The sequence below is a fragment of the Tenrec ecaudatus genome, chromosome 3 (genome assembly GCF_050624435.1).
Source record: "Tenrec ecaudatus isolate mTenEca1 chromosome 3, mTenEca1.hap1, whole genome shotgun sequence".
Classification (NCBI taxonomy): domain Eukaryota; kingdom Metazoa; phylum Chordata; class Mammalia; order Afrosoricida; family Tenrecidae; genus Tenrec; species Tenrec ecaudatus.
The window spans coordinates 9609800-9627111 of record NC_134532.1 but is presented as its reverse complement, the minus strand read 5'-3'; the positions used below and the strand labels follow the sequence as shown (position 1 = coordinate 9627111).

Here is a 17312-nt window from a genome sequence, read left to right as displayed (position 1 = left end):
GCTTTATATTGGATGTCTCAGAGGGTATATATATAATGAAAAGTGTTAAATATGGACCACTACAAAACTTAATCCCAGTATCAGATAAATAAGATTCTAAAATTATGTTGAATTTTGTTAATATGTGTTAGATACAAAGAAAAATGGTAAATATAACCAGCCAAATATAATATGTGTATGTGTATAGTCATTATTGAGGAACAACAAGAACTATAGAAAGAGCAGGAGAAACTGTGAACTTCTTAAGATTTTAATTGTTCCCTTACAGCGGGTTTCAATCTGTGGGTCGCAATCCCTTTGGGGGTCAAACGACCCTTTCACGGGCGTCATCTGAAATTACAGTTGTGAAGCAGCAACGGAAATAATTTTAGAGTGGGAGGTCACCACAACATGAGGGAGAGTATTAAAGGGCCGCGGCATTAGGAAGGTTGAGAACCACTGCCTTAGCAGATTCAAGGTAGATTTCAAAAAGCTGTTCTTTGGGAATCATATCTTATTTTCATCACAAACGGACACTTTGACTTACTTTGTATTTGAAGTTAAATCAGAGAGCATTGCTCCTACATTCATGGACTGATTCTAAACAAGATGTTTTTGAACATTCTTCTGTGATCAGAGGAAGACTAAAGAAAGTTCTTTCCACACTTAATCTTAGCCAAATGAATGAGAAGTGGTTCAGCCATTTCTTTCAGTGTCAGTCTCCTTTGCATGTCTTCCAGGGCAAAGTCCAATCAATCAGTAGCGTCCAAGAGGTTCTGTCGGGCCAGTTACATCCATGGCAGGAAGGTCAGCTCGTAAGATTATGTACTTGATACAGCTGATACCTGGATTGTTATAAGAGCTGTAAGAGCCCTAATAAAATGAGTTAAAAAATTATGACAACTTGTGTGTGTTATAAGAGCTGTAAGAGCCCCTAATAAAATGAGTTAAAAAATTATGACAACTTATGTGTGTGTGTGTGTGCGCGTGTTTGTGTCTGTGTATGTGTATTTCAAAGGGATTATCTTGATAGATTTTCTTAAAGGATTTAAGATGAGCACAGGGATTTACAAAGAAAAACAAATTGAAAACTGCACTTTTACATAAAGCAAAAAACCGTTCATACCATGACAATGCATCTGCTTATCTTTCCTGAGTAGCAAGACTTTTCCTATTATAATTTCTTTAAGAAGTTTCACCCTATCCAGACTATAGTTCTGATTTTTCCCCTTCACATTTATTTTTGCTCCCAAAATGTAAAGGCCTTTTTAAAAGGAATCTAATTCCTTGAGACGGGGATTGGACATGGTGTGAACTGAAGAGCTCAGAGTGCTTTAGGGAAGTTAGAGAGGGGGAAACACAACCCTCAGGAGTCCATAGACAGAGATTAAAAGTATGTTGGGAAACAGTACCTTCACATTTTGATGCTTTTGTTTTATAAAGTTTTTATTTTGTGTGTGTGATTGTTTAACAAGGCTTTTTTTTTTTACTTTTCTCAGTACCAGGCCTTTACATAGCATATTCTTTAAATAGTAATTTCCCATGTTAGAAAACAAAATCAACAAAGGAAAATGACTTCACACACACATATAAACAACGCATAAATACAAACTTACCTACATCATCAACAATAATGCTTTCACTTGGCATTGATTCTATTTTCTGGTTAAGGAGTTGAGTTCAAAGTCAGCAGTTCAAATTCACCAGACACTCCATGGGAGAAAGGTAAGGTTGTATACTCCTATAGCCAATACAGACAAAACAAAGGGAAAACACAAAAGGTTGTGTACTCCTGTAGACAATGTAAAGCACAAGTTCTATTTTATCCCACAGAGTCACAAAGAGTTGGGATATCATTGCTGATGTCAGCTGGATCTTGACTCATAGGAGAAAATACCAGAAATATGTTTACTTGTGCCTCATTGCCTATGCAAAAGTATTTGCGTGTGAGGACCCTAATAAGCTGTGGGTAACTTTGAGAAAAAATATAATTTCAGAAAAGTTTATTATGATCATTTGAAACTTATATTTGGATCAAGAGTCAGTTGTGAGAACAGAACAAGGAAATATGACATGGTTTAAAATCAGGAAAAGTATGCTTCGCAATTATATCTACTCACTGTATTTGCTCAATCTCTATGTTGAGCAAATACTCAGAGAAGCTGGATTATAAAAAAGAAGAGTGTGGCATCGGATTGGAGGAAGACTTATGAATAACCTGTGGCATACACATAACATCACCTTGCTTGCTGAAAGTTAAGAGTACTTGAAGTACTAGCTGATGAAGATCAAGAATGACAACCTTCAGTGTGAATTACAATTTAATGCAAGGGAGACAAAAATCCTCACAATTGGACCAAAGGATAACATCATAAGAAGTGGAGAAAAGATTCAAATGTGTCAGTGCCCAGGAAGCAGCAGTCAAGAGATCAAAAGATCTATAGCAATAGGTAAATATGCTGCACAAGATCTCTTTAGAATATCAAAGAGCAAGGATGTTTTTTGAGGCATCTGACCCAAGCTATGGTATTCTCCATTGCATCATATGCATGTGAAAGTTGGAGAGTCAGTAATGAAGTCCCAGAAAGAATTGACACATTTGAATCTTGGAGCTAGAGAAAAATATTGAAAGTACCATGGACTGTTAACGTGAAAAACAGATCTGCATAGAATGAAATAAGGCCAGAGTGTTCTTTAGAAGCAAAAATGTCAAGAGGTTGTCTTAAAAACTTTGGACATATTGTCTAGAGACCAGTCCCCAGAGTAGAGGAGTAGGACCTTACAATTAGTACAATGGAAGAATGGCAAAAAAGAGGCAGACCCTCAGGTAGATGAATAATTGAGAGGATAGCACAGGACCATGCAGTGTTTCCTTTGGTTGTGCAGTGTTGCCATGAGTCGGGCCTAACTTGATGGTAGCTAACCTCAACAACAACAACAGCAATGAGTTGGAATTAACTTAATGGCAGTGGTTTAGGGGGTTGGCTATTTTTGTTTTAACTGAGTACACCTGGAGATTTGTAGTTAGTGATTGATTTAATCATATATGACATTTCTAATAAGTATGAATATATTTAAACATGTATGTTTCATTTAGAGCTTTCATAAATCACTCCTTTGGTTTTTTTCTATGAATTGAAGTGGGATTTGTTATGTAGATGGTCTTTTCATGCCTCTTCAGAGTGTAATTATAACTGAATCAAAATATTTTCATTTGTCTTCTTGTTTTTTTTTTTAATCCATTGCAGAATTTTATGTGGTTAATTTCAAAAGTCCAGTGATTTTCCTAAGGTTAGCAAGAAGGGTCCAAATTCACTGACTGATATATATGGGACTATTCACGCTGATGGTCTTTCAATAGTGCACATTAGGTCCATTTTCAGATGGCCGGCCTTTCTCTGACTTCACAAACTAGCAGCAGAAATCATATCGCCATTAAACTTCTGAAAGGATCATCCTGTGCTCCATCTTCTGCAAGTATTAGAGTTTTTATTTTAATTGGCATTTGCCTTGAAAATTTGAGCATAAAATATGCCTTGTCAGATTCTACAGTGTGCCATGGGTTGAGTCTGTTAAAATGTTACACACCTTTTCTAGAAGAGGAATTGCTGAAACCCTGGTGGGGACTGAGCATGATAGTGGGACAGGGGGAAAGTCAAAGGAAATAGAGGAAAGAGTTAGGAGGCAAAGGGCATTTATAGAGGTCTAGATAAAGACATGTACATATTCAAATATATTTATATATGAGGATGGGGAAATAGATCTATGTGCATATATTTATAGGTTTATCATTAAGGTAGCACAAAGACATTGGGCCTCCACACAAGTACTCTCAATTCAAGAATACTTTCTTCTATTAAATTTGCATTCTATGATGCTCACCTTACCGACACAACCACTGAAGACAAAGCAGGTGAATAAGCAAATGTGGTGAGGAAAGCTGATGGTGCCCAGCTATCAAAAGATATAGCATCTGGGGTCTTAAATGCTTGAAGGTAAACAAGTGGTCATCTAGCTCAGAAGCAACAAAGCCCACATGGAAAAAGCACACCAGCCTGTGTGATCATGAGGTGTTGAGGAAATCAGTTATCAGGCATCAAAGAACAAAAAAAATCAAATCATTGTGAGCTCACCTCCATGATATGATCACTGAAGATAAATGGGTGCATAAACAAATGTGGCGAAGAAAGCTGATGGTGTCCGGCTATCAAAAGATATAGCGTCTGGGGTCTTAACGGCTTGAAGGTAAACAAGCAGCAATCTAACTCTGAAGCAAAAAAAAGTCCACATGGAAGAAGCACACCAGCTGGTGCAATCATGAGGTGTCAAAGGGATCAGGTATCAGGCATCATCAGAACAAAAAATCTTACCATAGTGAATGAGCGGGGGAATGCAGAGTGGAAACCCAAAGCTCATTCATCAGCCACTGCACAGCCCCTTGCAGATGGGTCTCGGGGAACAGATGAGGCAGTCAGGGTGCGATGTAGCAATGATGAAAAATACAACTTTCCTCTAGTTCCTAAATGCTTCCCCTCCCCCCCCCCCATGCCGCATCACTATCCGAATTCTACCTTGCAAGTCCGGCTAGACCAGAGGTTGTACACTGGTACAGATAGGAACTAGAAACACAGGGAATCCAGGGCATATGATCCCTTCAGGACCAGTTACATTCCATGGTAACAATGCTCACCTCAGCAGTCCACGTGGAGAGAGTTGGAAGGGAAGGAGGACAAGGGGAAAGGGGACAAGGGAGCAAGGATGAGAGAGGAGAGGAGGAGCCAAACAAGAGCAAGCCACCTCTATTGCTAACCTAGGCCTAGATAATTTTGGGTGCATGCAAGCCCACTTATTACAGGCAAAGATGTACGTCACAGGAAGGGGTTGCACTATCGGTTATACAGCAATGAGAGGAGGACAGTCTAGGGACATACTTATAATAGAAAGAGGAGGGATTCAGGCATACATGTGACAAGATGGGCGGATCCTAGAATTAGGATGGCAGCTTAACTGGGACCTGTTCTCTGGATCTCCATAGGAACCATTATCAGTAGGGTGTGAACTCCACTTACAGGAACCAAATCAATGACTGCAGGTGTCCATTGTCCTTACAGCAGGGAGCGGAGCCTACTCCCTGGTGACTGACTGTCTTCAGGGAGGATGTCTGTAAGCAGCTGACTTCCCCCCATAGTATGCTGCCTGAGAAATTTTATAACATGCTGTTCATATCACTCAACTTTTTACCTCTGAATCGAAAGCTCTCTAGTCAAACTTACTCAAAGTGGAAGGAACCCGCAACCTTGCTGTGATTGATGTTAAGTGCCATCAATTCGGTTCTGACTCATAGTGATCCTATGAACAGCAGCATGAAACACTTCCTGGTTCTGGTCCATCCTCATAATTGTTGGTATGTTCCAGCTCATTGTTGCAATCACTGTGTCGATGCATCTTCTTTTCCATCGCAACTCTACTTTACCAAGCATGGTAACCTTTTCCAGGATGGGTCTCTCTGGGAAGCATCCCACGTAATACTCCAAGGCAGAACTATTTGAAATACAGTCTCATCATACCTGCTTCTAAGGAGCAGTCTGGCAGTACTTTTTTCCAAGACTGATTTGTTCATTTCTTTGAAAGTTCATGGTACTTTTCTTATTCTTCACCAGCACCATAATCCAAAAACCTGAGATTGAGTCTGCTTTCTAGCTCATTATCATCTTGAATCATGAATAAGCTAAGTATATTGTCAATAGCTGCTATTTTTCTAAGGAGCACTAGTGGCTTGGTGGTTAAGTGGCCTATTAACAGATAGGTCATTGGTTCAAAACCATTAACATCTCTGTGGGAAAGGATGTGGCCATCTGTTTCCATAAAGATTACAGTCTTGGAAACTCAATGGGGCAGTTCAACCGTATGCTACATAGGGTCACTGTGAGTCAGAATAAATGGGATGGTAACATATTTCGTTTTTATTTTGGTGTTCATATAATATTCTATAAAAATTAATTTTATTAATGCATATTTCTTTGTATGTCCGCAATCAGTTAAATATGTCAGATAAAATATATCCGGTATAAATATTTTGAGGAAGATTCTATCATTATTGATAATCCTAAAAGAACTACTTCATAGTAGCATACAATTATTTGATTTATGAATTGATGATTTAATCTTTGATTTATGTTTTTAAAAACAATTTAAGCATATTTTTCAATGTTGCGACATCCATTTACTTTGAAGATAAAGTTTTGAATGTTCCATCCATTTTGGTCCCTTTTTGTTCTTGTATTTTATTTTTTATAGGATTACTTTTTTCAAGTAATATGTCATTAAAGACATCCTGCAACTCCTCTGGTCTTTAGTCACTAGTGTTCAGTGCATCAAGTCCATTGAGATGATTGTGAATTTAGACAGTGCACACTCAATGGTGTACTTTGGAGTGTTTGGACTTGTTTTGTATTTTTAGCTTCAAGTTGCAATTCATAGTCTGTTCAGCAGGTCCCCCTGGATTTTCTTGACTGATGCATAGTATCAAATGTCCCCATCATTTCCTTCACCAAATATTGAATTCTTGTATAAGTCACCTAGGGAGTTCAACATGTATTCATGTTGTAGGAACAAAGTTCTGATGTTTCCATTTATAAACCTTCATAATAAGCACAAATGACCAGTTTGCATCTTTTGAATATTGTGTCAAGATGGTACGGGCGTGGGGTCCACAAAATGTACCGTAAGGAGACTAACACATGAATTACTGGGAGAATGTATCTACAGTCATCCACTGATAGTGGAGTCAGGTTTCAAAACATTTTGTCAGAATAGAATTCATGCATGTTTGAATCTCGTAGCAATACTGTTGACAGGGATTACTTAGCAACATACATTTGATCAATTTCAGATTGTACCAGTTCATAACAACTTCCAATTTCTTAAAATTTTTCAGTTGATATATAACTATTTGAGGACCTAACTGAACGAGTGGTAATGAAGGAATAAGTAGAGCCTGGGCTGGAGGCATCGACGGAACCCAGACTCTTGGAATTAATGGAATACCAATCAACAAGCAGATGTAATATTGGAAGTCTTTATTGGTTTATGTCAAGAGATTTGACAGCAAACAGAAGAGAAAAAAATAACTAAAAATAAATAAATAAACCAGTCTGGAACAACCCCCACCACCCCCAAAAAAGAGAGAGATTTCAAAGACAAATAAATAGCTGGTGTACCAACTGAAAGAGATCCGTATTCATATAATTCGGAAGGAAGGTAACCAAAGGTTTTGTATAAAATTATCAGGCAATCACATTAATATTATATGCCAGTAAAATTTAGCTTAAAGATAATTTAAAATCAGCTGGAGATGCACCTTGACAGAGCATTGAACATGGTATATCATTGCTAACGTTAGGTGCATTTTGACTGAATGTAAAAATGTCAGACGGGGATTACCTGTGTTATATTTCCTATGCAAAGGCATTTTGACCGAGTGGAATATTACAAAAGAGGATTACATTGCAGTGAATGGATTTACTATTCAGCATACCAAAAATAAAATCACCAACAAGTACATTATGAAATGAAATTGTCTAAAACTCATTTTTCTCAGATCAATATTCAATTCACAGTCAAGTAATCAAAAGCTATATTACACTAGGAATACCTATTGGAAAGAAACTCTGTAGAGTGCTGAGCGTAGAAATGCAAATTTGATAACTGAGGTGCATCTGGCACAAACTCTGGTGTTTTGAATTGCCACATACACATTGAAAACGGAATCTGAAAAACAGAATACATGAGAATTGATGTATTTTGAATAATGAGGTGGGCAAATTACATTGAATATACCAGGTTCTTTGAGAAGAAGGAAATACCTGTCTTGGAGAAAGACAATCAGAACACACCTTAAGAGCAACAATTACTTACAGTGAGCATGCTACCAGGACTTACCAATTGCCATTTTAAGAGATTGCCCTTATAAAGTAGATGTCCAGGATAAAAAATGGGAAACAATCCATTGGGTTAATTGTCGACTTCCCTATAACAATAAGCATCATCATACCGAAGGCTTTGAGGGTGATGCCAGAGTGGATGCTATTTCTTTCTGTTGCCAATATGTTGAGACCGCTTTGATGGCATCATCTATCAATATAACACCACACAAATGATAAAATACATGACTTAAAATCTATCAGACTTTTTTATTAAACATACTTCTCAGCAAGTTATACCATAGCAGAATATGTTGTCTTGTTTAATATTATCTTAGTGTGTGTTCTTTGACTGAATGTACTTAGGAGTCTTTGATATGCTGATCAGATTAAATTGATCTAATCTCAGCTGAAACTGAAATTCAGCCTCAGTCATGGACAATTATTGTCAGAAAGGGTATGTTCTTACTATTCATTGATATAATATGAGCTTTCTTTTAGATTGTACAGGATTTATTAAATTTTATTTAATTGTAGCAGTTACATGCAATATTAGGCTTCTAGCTAGTGTAAAATAATGCATTATTTTCTAGAAAATGGCCAATATTTTCATCTCATTACAATAATAGCATAGGTTTTAGAGCAAGGGTTTGAGAAGAGATTAAACCCTGTAAAGATGCTCTGAGACTTTGATGTACCGCATAAGACTACATCCTATTGAGTAACATTCCTCCCAGAATGGGGCAGTGCCACTGGCTTAGTTAACTGTCTTATCATTTTAGTAAAATGAAATTAGGCAGCTCTGCTTATACACATTTAATTAATTATTTGATTAAATCAAGAAAACAGATAAAATAAAGAAAATGTTTACAAAGTATAATAAATTACTATGTAAGTAAAATTGCTATGGTATAATATCAGCCCCAAATAGGCCCTAAAATATTTTGCCTACAGTTTCCATACTCCTTGGAATAAAGGTGGGGGAGGGGGAACAAAATATTTTCAAATATTTCAAAATTAGTCTTATTTTATATTCATGAATGCCATGATTTGGGTCTTTCTTTTTAGTGCATTTTATTGAAATCTCACTGCTATTGAATGAATTCTAGCTCATTAACATCTACATATGGGATTTGTTAGTCTGTAAATCTTTATGAGAGTAGATATCCTCATTTTTTCCCCATGAAATAGCTGGATGGTTTTAACCTTTGACCTTTCAGTTATTAAGTCCAACACTTATGGACATCACTATCAGTGCCCCTTAACATATTGTATTTTATAATGTCTAATATAGATTTATAATTTCATATTTTTCCTAATTTCTAATGCAAACACACCCTTAAAGGTATTTTTTCATCATTTTGTTTTTCCATGTCTATATATATCCCTAGGTAAGATAACTTGTCCATTTCTCACCTCCTTGCTGATTTCTTCCAAATTCTTGTATCATTTCCCATGAATTTAATGATAACATAAACTTTTTATTTTTTCAAAATTAATTCATAGTTAATAATCATGTATGTTTCATGACATTTTATTCACTTTTATTTAGACTTTAAAATTGTTCCTTCATTAAGTGGGTAGTTATCTTATACAAGTTTCTCTAGAGAATCAAAACCAGAGAAGCTTTTATATATACAGACACATCAGTTATACAAAGGGGCAAATCAAAGTGAGTTCACATTGCATGCCCATTGGTCAGATAGTAAACTGGGGGCCTTTTGTGATGTGAGAAACTGTGGGTGATAATGAGCTCAAGCTACACAAAAAGACAATAGGATAATGACTACGGAAGCAAATTAATCCCAGGTCATCCAGTCAAGCTTTGTCTTCAGAGGCCAAAAAATCTAAGGTCTGCAGGTTAGATGGGACGCCGCTGATGACACCCAGTATCGGTCCGGGAATAATGTGGGCCCATGGCTCATATCCAAAGATGAAGAGGACCATGAGCTGGATGCAGGATCCAGACCTTGCTAAAAGCAAGCAAGCATTACAACAGGATTTACTTAGAACACACCCCTTAAGAAACTTCCTTTCAATTGATTGCTTAGGGGCTGTGTTCTGAGTAATTTTAAGCTTGTTATACTTCACTCTAGTCTTCTTAAAAATGATTATTTGCACATAGCATACCCTCTCATGGAAAAGATGACATTTTGTTAGATCATATCATGAGGAATTACTAGGTCTTAGCCGCCAAAGCACGGAGAATCCTGACCACGCTGAGTTGATACAAAACCCAGTTGTGAGTGTGGCATTCAAAATATAGTTCCTGGATCAGAAATATCATCACTATTTGCTACCTTATTTGAAATATAAATATTCTGAGACATTTCACACCTCAAGCTCAAAATTCAAATGACCGCCATGTGCATGCCAAGATAGATTTCTGAAGCTTGTGAATCTTACAGGAGCAGAGAGTCTCATCTTTCTTCCTTGGCTTTGAACCACTGACCTGAGAGTTGGCTACCAGACTTTCAATCCTGAACTAGGGTTCTCAGGATTTTTTTTCCCCAACAAAACTCTCTAGGTTAAAATAATGCTTGCTAAAATTGCAGAAACACTACATCAATATAATTTCCAAAATTTACTAAAAATTTCAATGAATTGTTTAGTATTTTAGTAACACTACATTAAAAATTGGGATATATATATATATATAGTTTTCTCCTATTTTATTTTAAATGGTCTAGTAGGCTTTCTTTACAATTTTCCATACTTTTTAAATCAGAAAGGTATAATGTAGTTAGTGGTCACTGAAAATAAAGCTTAAACGTTTTTTTAAAAGATTTATTCCAGAATAAAATACATTCACATTAGTGTTCATTTTACCACCATTTTTAACATCCAGTTAGCACGTTCTTAAAGGATAAATATAAAATATAGCTAGAAAACCAAAATAGAATAGCATTTCTTATTCCTTTGGTAACAGAAGGTCACGGGATCCACATAGGTTTTTCTCATGCTAACGCAATTGCTAAATAGACTAAGTAATCAGAAAGAGAAAATCCCCATGGCATGTCCTTTTTGTCATGCGATGTATCTGTGATGATCAAGTAGCAAAGCTTAAAACAAGATTGGGTCGGCATTTAGCACCTACCAAAATAGTTTTTAGAAACATTATTCCCTGCTTCTATTTCCCTTCATTTTCTGCCTTAAATTTAGACATCCCCTATATTCAGACAGAAATTTGTGCATGGAACAGTTGAAAGCTTTTAGCACTGAATGTGTGTTCTGTTTAGATTGTTAGATGTAAAAATTAGCACCATTGCTGGAAATGGGTAATAGAATTATCATGATGAAATAGGTGGAGAAACATGGACCAGGGGTGTAATGTCCAAAGTTAACTCTAGCAAGAAGCAAAACAAGGACTTGCATTCAGGCGGTCTAAGCCTAACGACAATTTTTGTAAGTACTACACTCCACTGGGGGTTGGGCGTTGGAGAAGAAGACCCAGGGTTAGGAGGGAAAAGAGGAGGAAATACTGAATAAATGAAATATTTTAAGTGTTCTGAAACAAATTTTCCTTCTACTGAAACCTAATTGTGCTACAATTATCACATGTTTCTGATATGTTGAAATGGACACATTATTTGGGCATATGCTTCTAAATGTTTTCCCTATTCTTTGTTTTCAGGATTTCTGATTCAGGATGGCCCTTTGGGATCTTGTGAAAATAAGTACTGTGGTTTGGGGAGACACTGTGTTATCAACAGAGAGCGGGGACAAGCAGAATGTGCCTGCATGGAGCACTGCAAACGGCACTACAAACCTGTCTGTGGGTCTGACGGGCAGTTCTACGAAAACCACTGTGACGTGCACAGAGCAGCCTGCCTGCAAAAGCAGAAGATAACTATTGTTCACAATGACGACTGCTTCTTGCGGGGTAAGTGCAAGGCGAGCCTACCGTGTGATTCCCTTCCATTCCTTTCCTCCTCTGAACTCGTTTCTCTAAGTTAAACCCTAGCCTTGTTTTCTCTCAGCAAGCGAAGGGAAAGACGTAAAGAGAAAAATGTAAGCACAATTGTACCGATACATAGCAATTAGATGTCAATGCTACAGAGCTCCATTTGTGATGATCAGCTATGAGAATAAAGCTGGCTAAAATATGAATACAATGTGCTCTCTCTTGCTACTTTATACCATATGGCTCTTCAACACTAGAAAAAAAATCGTCCCAGTTATTTTAGGGACTCAGCGTGGCCAATGCTGCCAACAGGCCAAATCTACCAGGGAAAATCACCTGGAGTGGGAGTGAGAGAGCCGTGAGTGCCAGGTCCTGCTGGGATAGCATCTCATTCCTTCCTGATTAAAGATGGGGATTTCAGTTGGCATTACCTAATTCAAATTCCATGCGGCTCAGAAATACTCTTTTAAATAACTTGGATGAACTTATGTTCAATTCAGTTAGTGAATCTGAGACTAAAACGACTCTTAAAATATAAAGGATTTTGTAATCCTTAAAATCGTTGGAAGGTGTTTATGCTGGTTGCATTGCTAAATTTAACTTAAGAACTCTAATTTTATACATTTTTTTAGCATGCTATATAATTAAAATATTAAGCAATTCTAACACAATCCACTTGTAGGATTATTTGTGTCTGTTTCTCCTGGAAACAGGAGCTTATGTGCTTGTTTGTTAATAGTCGTAATTAACCCTGAAGCTCTAAGAAGCTAAATATATATAAATTTCATCATTCTAGCAGGTCAAGAACAACTTGGTTTTTAAATTTGAATTTCCCCACCCTATGTCTAAATTTCTACGGATGCTGCTGAAATGGGCTATACTTGGAAATATGTTTGGCATTTTTATTCTGAACTTAAAGTTATACTAAACTTAAAACAATATAAAGTTATTAGACTTCGCTTCTCTACCTATAGATTAAATATTAATTATGGATTAATTAAATATTTCGGTTAGAACAAATTGAAATATTTTTAAAACATTTTATTGAGGTCTCTTACAGGTCTTGTAACAATCCTATATCAAATGTATAAAGCACTTTTGCACATATGTTGCCATCCCTATTTTCTAGAAATTATTTTCTACTGAGGCCTTAGTGTCAGCTACTCGTTTTGCTCCCATCCCTCCCACCCTCATAGTCCCTTGATACATTATAAATGATTATTATTTTCTTATACCAACTGCTGACTCCCTTCACCCATGGTTTCTGTTGTTCATCCCCCCTGGGGGTAGTCATATGTTGATCATCTCAATTGGCTCTCCTTTCCCCTCCTACTCTCCCCACCTTCCACCTGCACACCTAGTCTCCCTACTCCCATTGTTGTTCCAGGATTCCATGTGTCCTGAGCTCTTATGACTTATCTGTACCTGTGCACATGCTTTGGTCTAGTCCACAGTGGAAGGCATAACTAGGGTCATGATAGTGGGGCGGGGTAGGGGGTGGTGATAAAGCCTCAAGGTACCAGAGGCATATTGTGCATGTCATACGTATTTTACTGCCCTTTGATTGATTCATCCTTTCCATGCGACCCCTCTGTGAGGGGATATCCAATGGTCTACAGATGGGCTTTGGGTCTCTTCTCTGACCACCCTCATTCTCAACAATATGCTTTTTGTTTGTTTGTTTGCTTTGGATCTTCTGTTGCTTGTTAGCCTGTCCCAACGACACCTGATGATCCCACAGGTTGTTGGGCTTCTTCCATGTGGGTTTGATGCTTCTGTGCTAAATGACCACTTGTTTAATTTCAACTCAAGACCCCTGATGCTTTTTTTTTTTGATAACTGAGCCACATCTGCTTTTTCACCACATTTGCTTCTGCACCCATTTTGTCTTCAGCAATTGCACCAGGCTGGTGAGCAGCACAGAATGCCAGGTTGTTAGAACAAAGTGTTCTTCTATTGAAAGTAGGGCATGAGCAGAGTCCCAAAGTCTGTCCACAGCCTCAGTGTATTGCCATATAAATATATGTCCATAGGCTAATATTTCTATTTTTACACCCCTACCAGCAGAAGTTATTAATCCACTGTCACTAGAACAACCCACACCTGAGCAGATTAACCAAACTGCTCAAGCTGAAATTAAATGCCAGGTGAGGCTGCATCTGTAGCATTGTCTGGGAGAGATACCTTACAAGTTATGGCTGAGAGCAGCTGGGAAACTCCCTCATTATTTCCTCTGGACCTGTAACTAAAATTAAAGCTCAGGAAGCTGCTAAAGGTGAAGTTGAGGTGATTATCCAAGAAGAAACACGCTGTACTCCCAAACATCTGCTTGAGATTTCAAATGCGTACAAGCAGAAGCCTGGGGAATGTCCCTGAGAATGGTTACTAAGGGTTTGGGATACTGGTGCAAGAAATGTAATATTAGACCGGTCTGAGTTTCTGGATATGGGACCCAAGGCACAGATTCTTCTTTCAATATCTCAGCAAGAGAGGGTAAAAGAGGATCTAAATCCTCATTTGGTTGGTTCACTGAAGCATGGAGTGCCAGTTCACCTAGATTTGACCAACTTTAGGTCCCTGACTTACATACATTGTAGAAGAAAGTATCCAAAAGGGGGTGTCCTGAGGACATAACCTTCACCACGATTATAAGGAACAAGTTTGTGAAGTGGAACCCAGCATCTCTGAAGACTCCTGTGATCGCTATTTTATGTGCAACAGGATTAACAGTGGGCACTGCCCTAAACGAATTCCGACATTTGCCCACAATGGTCCCCATGGTGGTAGAGGGCAGGTGTCAGCACTGAATCAACAGAGACAGGGAGTGTGTGGCTATAATAGACAGCAAGGTTTCTGTAGTAACCAAAGCAACCTGTCTCGTGTGGACTTATGGCATTGGCTACTTAGGCACAGTGTCCCTAGGAGTGAAATACATGAGAAACCTACTAAATATTTACATGATCTATACAGGAGGAAGAATGGTAGATCAGATGAATAGCAGAATAGAAAGTCATGACCACACAATCAATTCCCAGACCTTAGCCAGTTTATGGCCCCACAACCCCTTGAAAAAGGGAAAGTGCAGGTCCCTTTAAAGAAGGACCCTGCTATATCACCGAGGGTTTATGCTGTCAGTCTTTCTCTAGCCTTCCCCAAAGGGACCTGTGGCCTTTCACAAGAGCGACTGTTCATTGGGTAAAAGGAATTAATCAAACTTTTGAGAGATTACTGGACGCTGGCTCTGAACTGACACAAATTCCAGGAGACCCAAAGTGTTTCTAACGCCGGACAATCAGAGTGAAGGCTTATGGAGGTCAAGTTATCAATGGAGTTTAGCTCAGGTACGCCTCACTGTGGGTCCAGTGGGCCCCCGAGCCCATCCTATGGTTATTTCCCCTGTTCCAGATTGTATCATTGGAATAGACATACTTAGTAACTGACAGAATCCCCACATCGGATCCCTGAAATGTGGGAAAAGGGCTACCATGGTAGGAAAGGCCAAGTGGATATCATTAGGACTGCCATTGCCAAGTAAGATAGTAATGCAAAAGCAGTATCACATTCCTGGAGAGATTGCAGAGATCAGACTTGAAAGATGCAGGGGTGGTGATTCCTACCACATTCCCGTTTAACTCACCTATTTGGCCTGTAAAGAAGATAGAAGGATCATGGAGAATGGCAGTGGATTATCATAAACTTAACCAGGTGGTTACTCCAATTGCAGCTGTCGTCCCAGATGTGATTTCATTGCTTGAGCAAATTAATACTTCTCCTACTATTTGGTATGCAACTATTGATATGGCCAATGCCTTCTTCTCAATACCAGTCTCTAAGGACCACCAGACGCAAAATTTGCCTTCAGCTGGCAGGGGCAACAGTATACTCTCACAACTCTCCCCCAGGGATACATCAACTCTTCTTCCCCCTGTGTCATAATTTAGTTCAAAGGGACCTTGATCACCTGTCTAGTCCACAAAATGTTATATTGGTCCACTATATTGATGTCATTATGCTGATTGGACCCAGTAAGAATGATGTATCAAAGACTCTAGATTCATTGGTACATCTGTGTACAAGAGGTTGGAAAATTAACCCAACGAAGATTCAGGTACCCTGCACATCAGTAAAGTTTCTAGGGGTCCAGTGGTGTGGGGCATGTCGACATATTCCTACTAAAGTGAAGAATAAGCAATTGCATTTAGTGCCCCCAATGACTGAAAAAGAGGCACAATGCCTAGTGGGCCTCTTCAGATTTTGGAGGCAACATATCCCTCACTTGGGTTTTCTACTTCAACCTATTTATCAAGTGACATGAAAAGCCTCCAATTTTGAGTGGGGCCCAGAACAAGAAAAGTCTGCAACAGGTTCAGGCTGCCGTGCAAGCTCCGTTGTCACTGGGACCATCTAATCCAGCTGACCCGATGATGCTAGAGGTGTCAGTTGTAGATAGAGATGCAGTGTGGAGTCTTTGGCAGATCCCTATTGGTGAATCATGGCATAGACCATTGAGATTTTGGAGTGAAGTCCTACCATCCTCTCCAGACAACTACGCCCCCTTTGAAAAACAGCTGTTGGCCTGTTACTGGGCCTTGATGGAGTCTGAATGCCTCACCATGGGCCACTAAATCACCATGAGGCCTGAACAGCCAATCATGAACTGGGTATTGTCTGACCCACAGAGTCATAAAGTTGGACGTACACAGCAACATTCCATTGTTAAATGGAAGTGGTATAAATGAGAACAGGCCAAAGTAGGACCTAACAGTACAAGTATGCTGCTTGAAGAAATGACCCAAGTGCCCACAGTCTCCACTCCTGTTACATTACCTTCTCGCAGTGTACACCTATGGCCTCCTGGCGAGTTCCTTATGATAATTTAACGCAAGAACAGAAAATCATGCTTGGTTTACAGATGGCTCTGTACGATATGCAGGTGTCGCTCGTAAGTGGACAGCAGCAGCACTACAGCCCCTTTCTGGGATCTCCCTAAAGGATGTGATGAAGGGAAATCCTCCCAACAGGCAGAACTTCAAGCAGTGCACCTGGCCATTCAGTTTGCCTCGAAGGAGAAATGGCCAAATGTGAGACTGTATACTGTTTCATAGGCTGTAGCTAATGGCTTAGCTGGATGGTCAGGGAATTGGAAGGAGCATGATTGGAAAATTGGTGACGAGGGGTGGTGGGGAAGAGGTATGTGGATAGACCTCTCTGAAAGGGCCAAGAAAGTAAAGGTAATTGTATCTCACGTGAATGCTCACCAAAGGGTTACTTCTGAAGGGGGGGACTTTAAAAATCAAGTGGATATGATGACACACACTGTGGAGACTCTTTCCTCTGCCACCCCTGTTATCGACTAATGGGCGCACGAAAAAAGTAGACATGGTGGCAGGTATGAGGTTTATTCATGGGTGCAGCAACTTGGACTTCCACTCACCAAGGCTGACTTGGCCACTGCCACTGCTGAGTGCCCCATTTGCCAGCTGCAGAAACCAACATTAAGTCCAAGA

At 38.9% G+C, this 17312-nt stretch overlaps 1 protein-coding gene across 3 annotated transcripts in view; it reads left to right on the top strand.

The window, feature by feature from the left end:
- FSTL5 (follistatin like 5) overlaps positions 1–17312 on the top strand; it is an 812142-nt gene that overhangs the window by 216342 nt on the left and 578488 nt on the right. For all 3 annotated transcript variants that reach the window (XM_075544741.1, XM_075544740.1, XM_075544739.1), the window contains exon 3: positions 11536–11784. In XM_075544741.1, coding sequence (XP_075400856.1) covers positions 11536–11784 — 249 coding nt within the window. The remainder of the gene's footprint in view (positions 1–11535; positions 11785–17312) is intronic.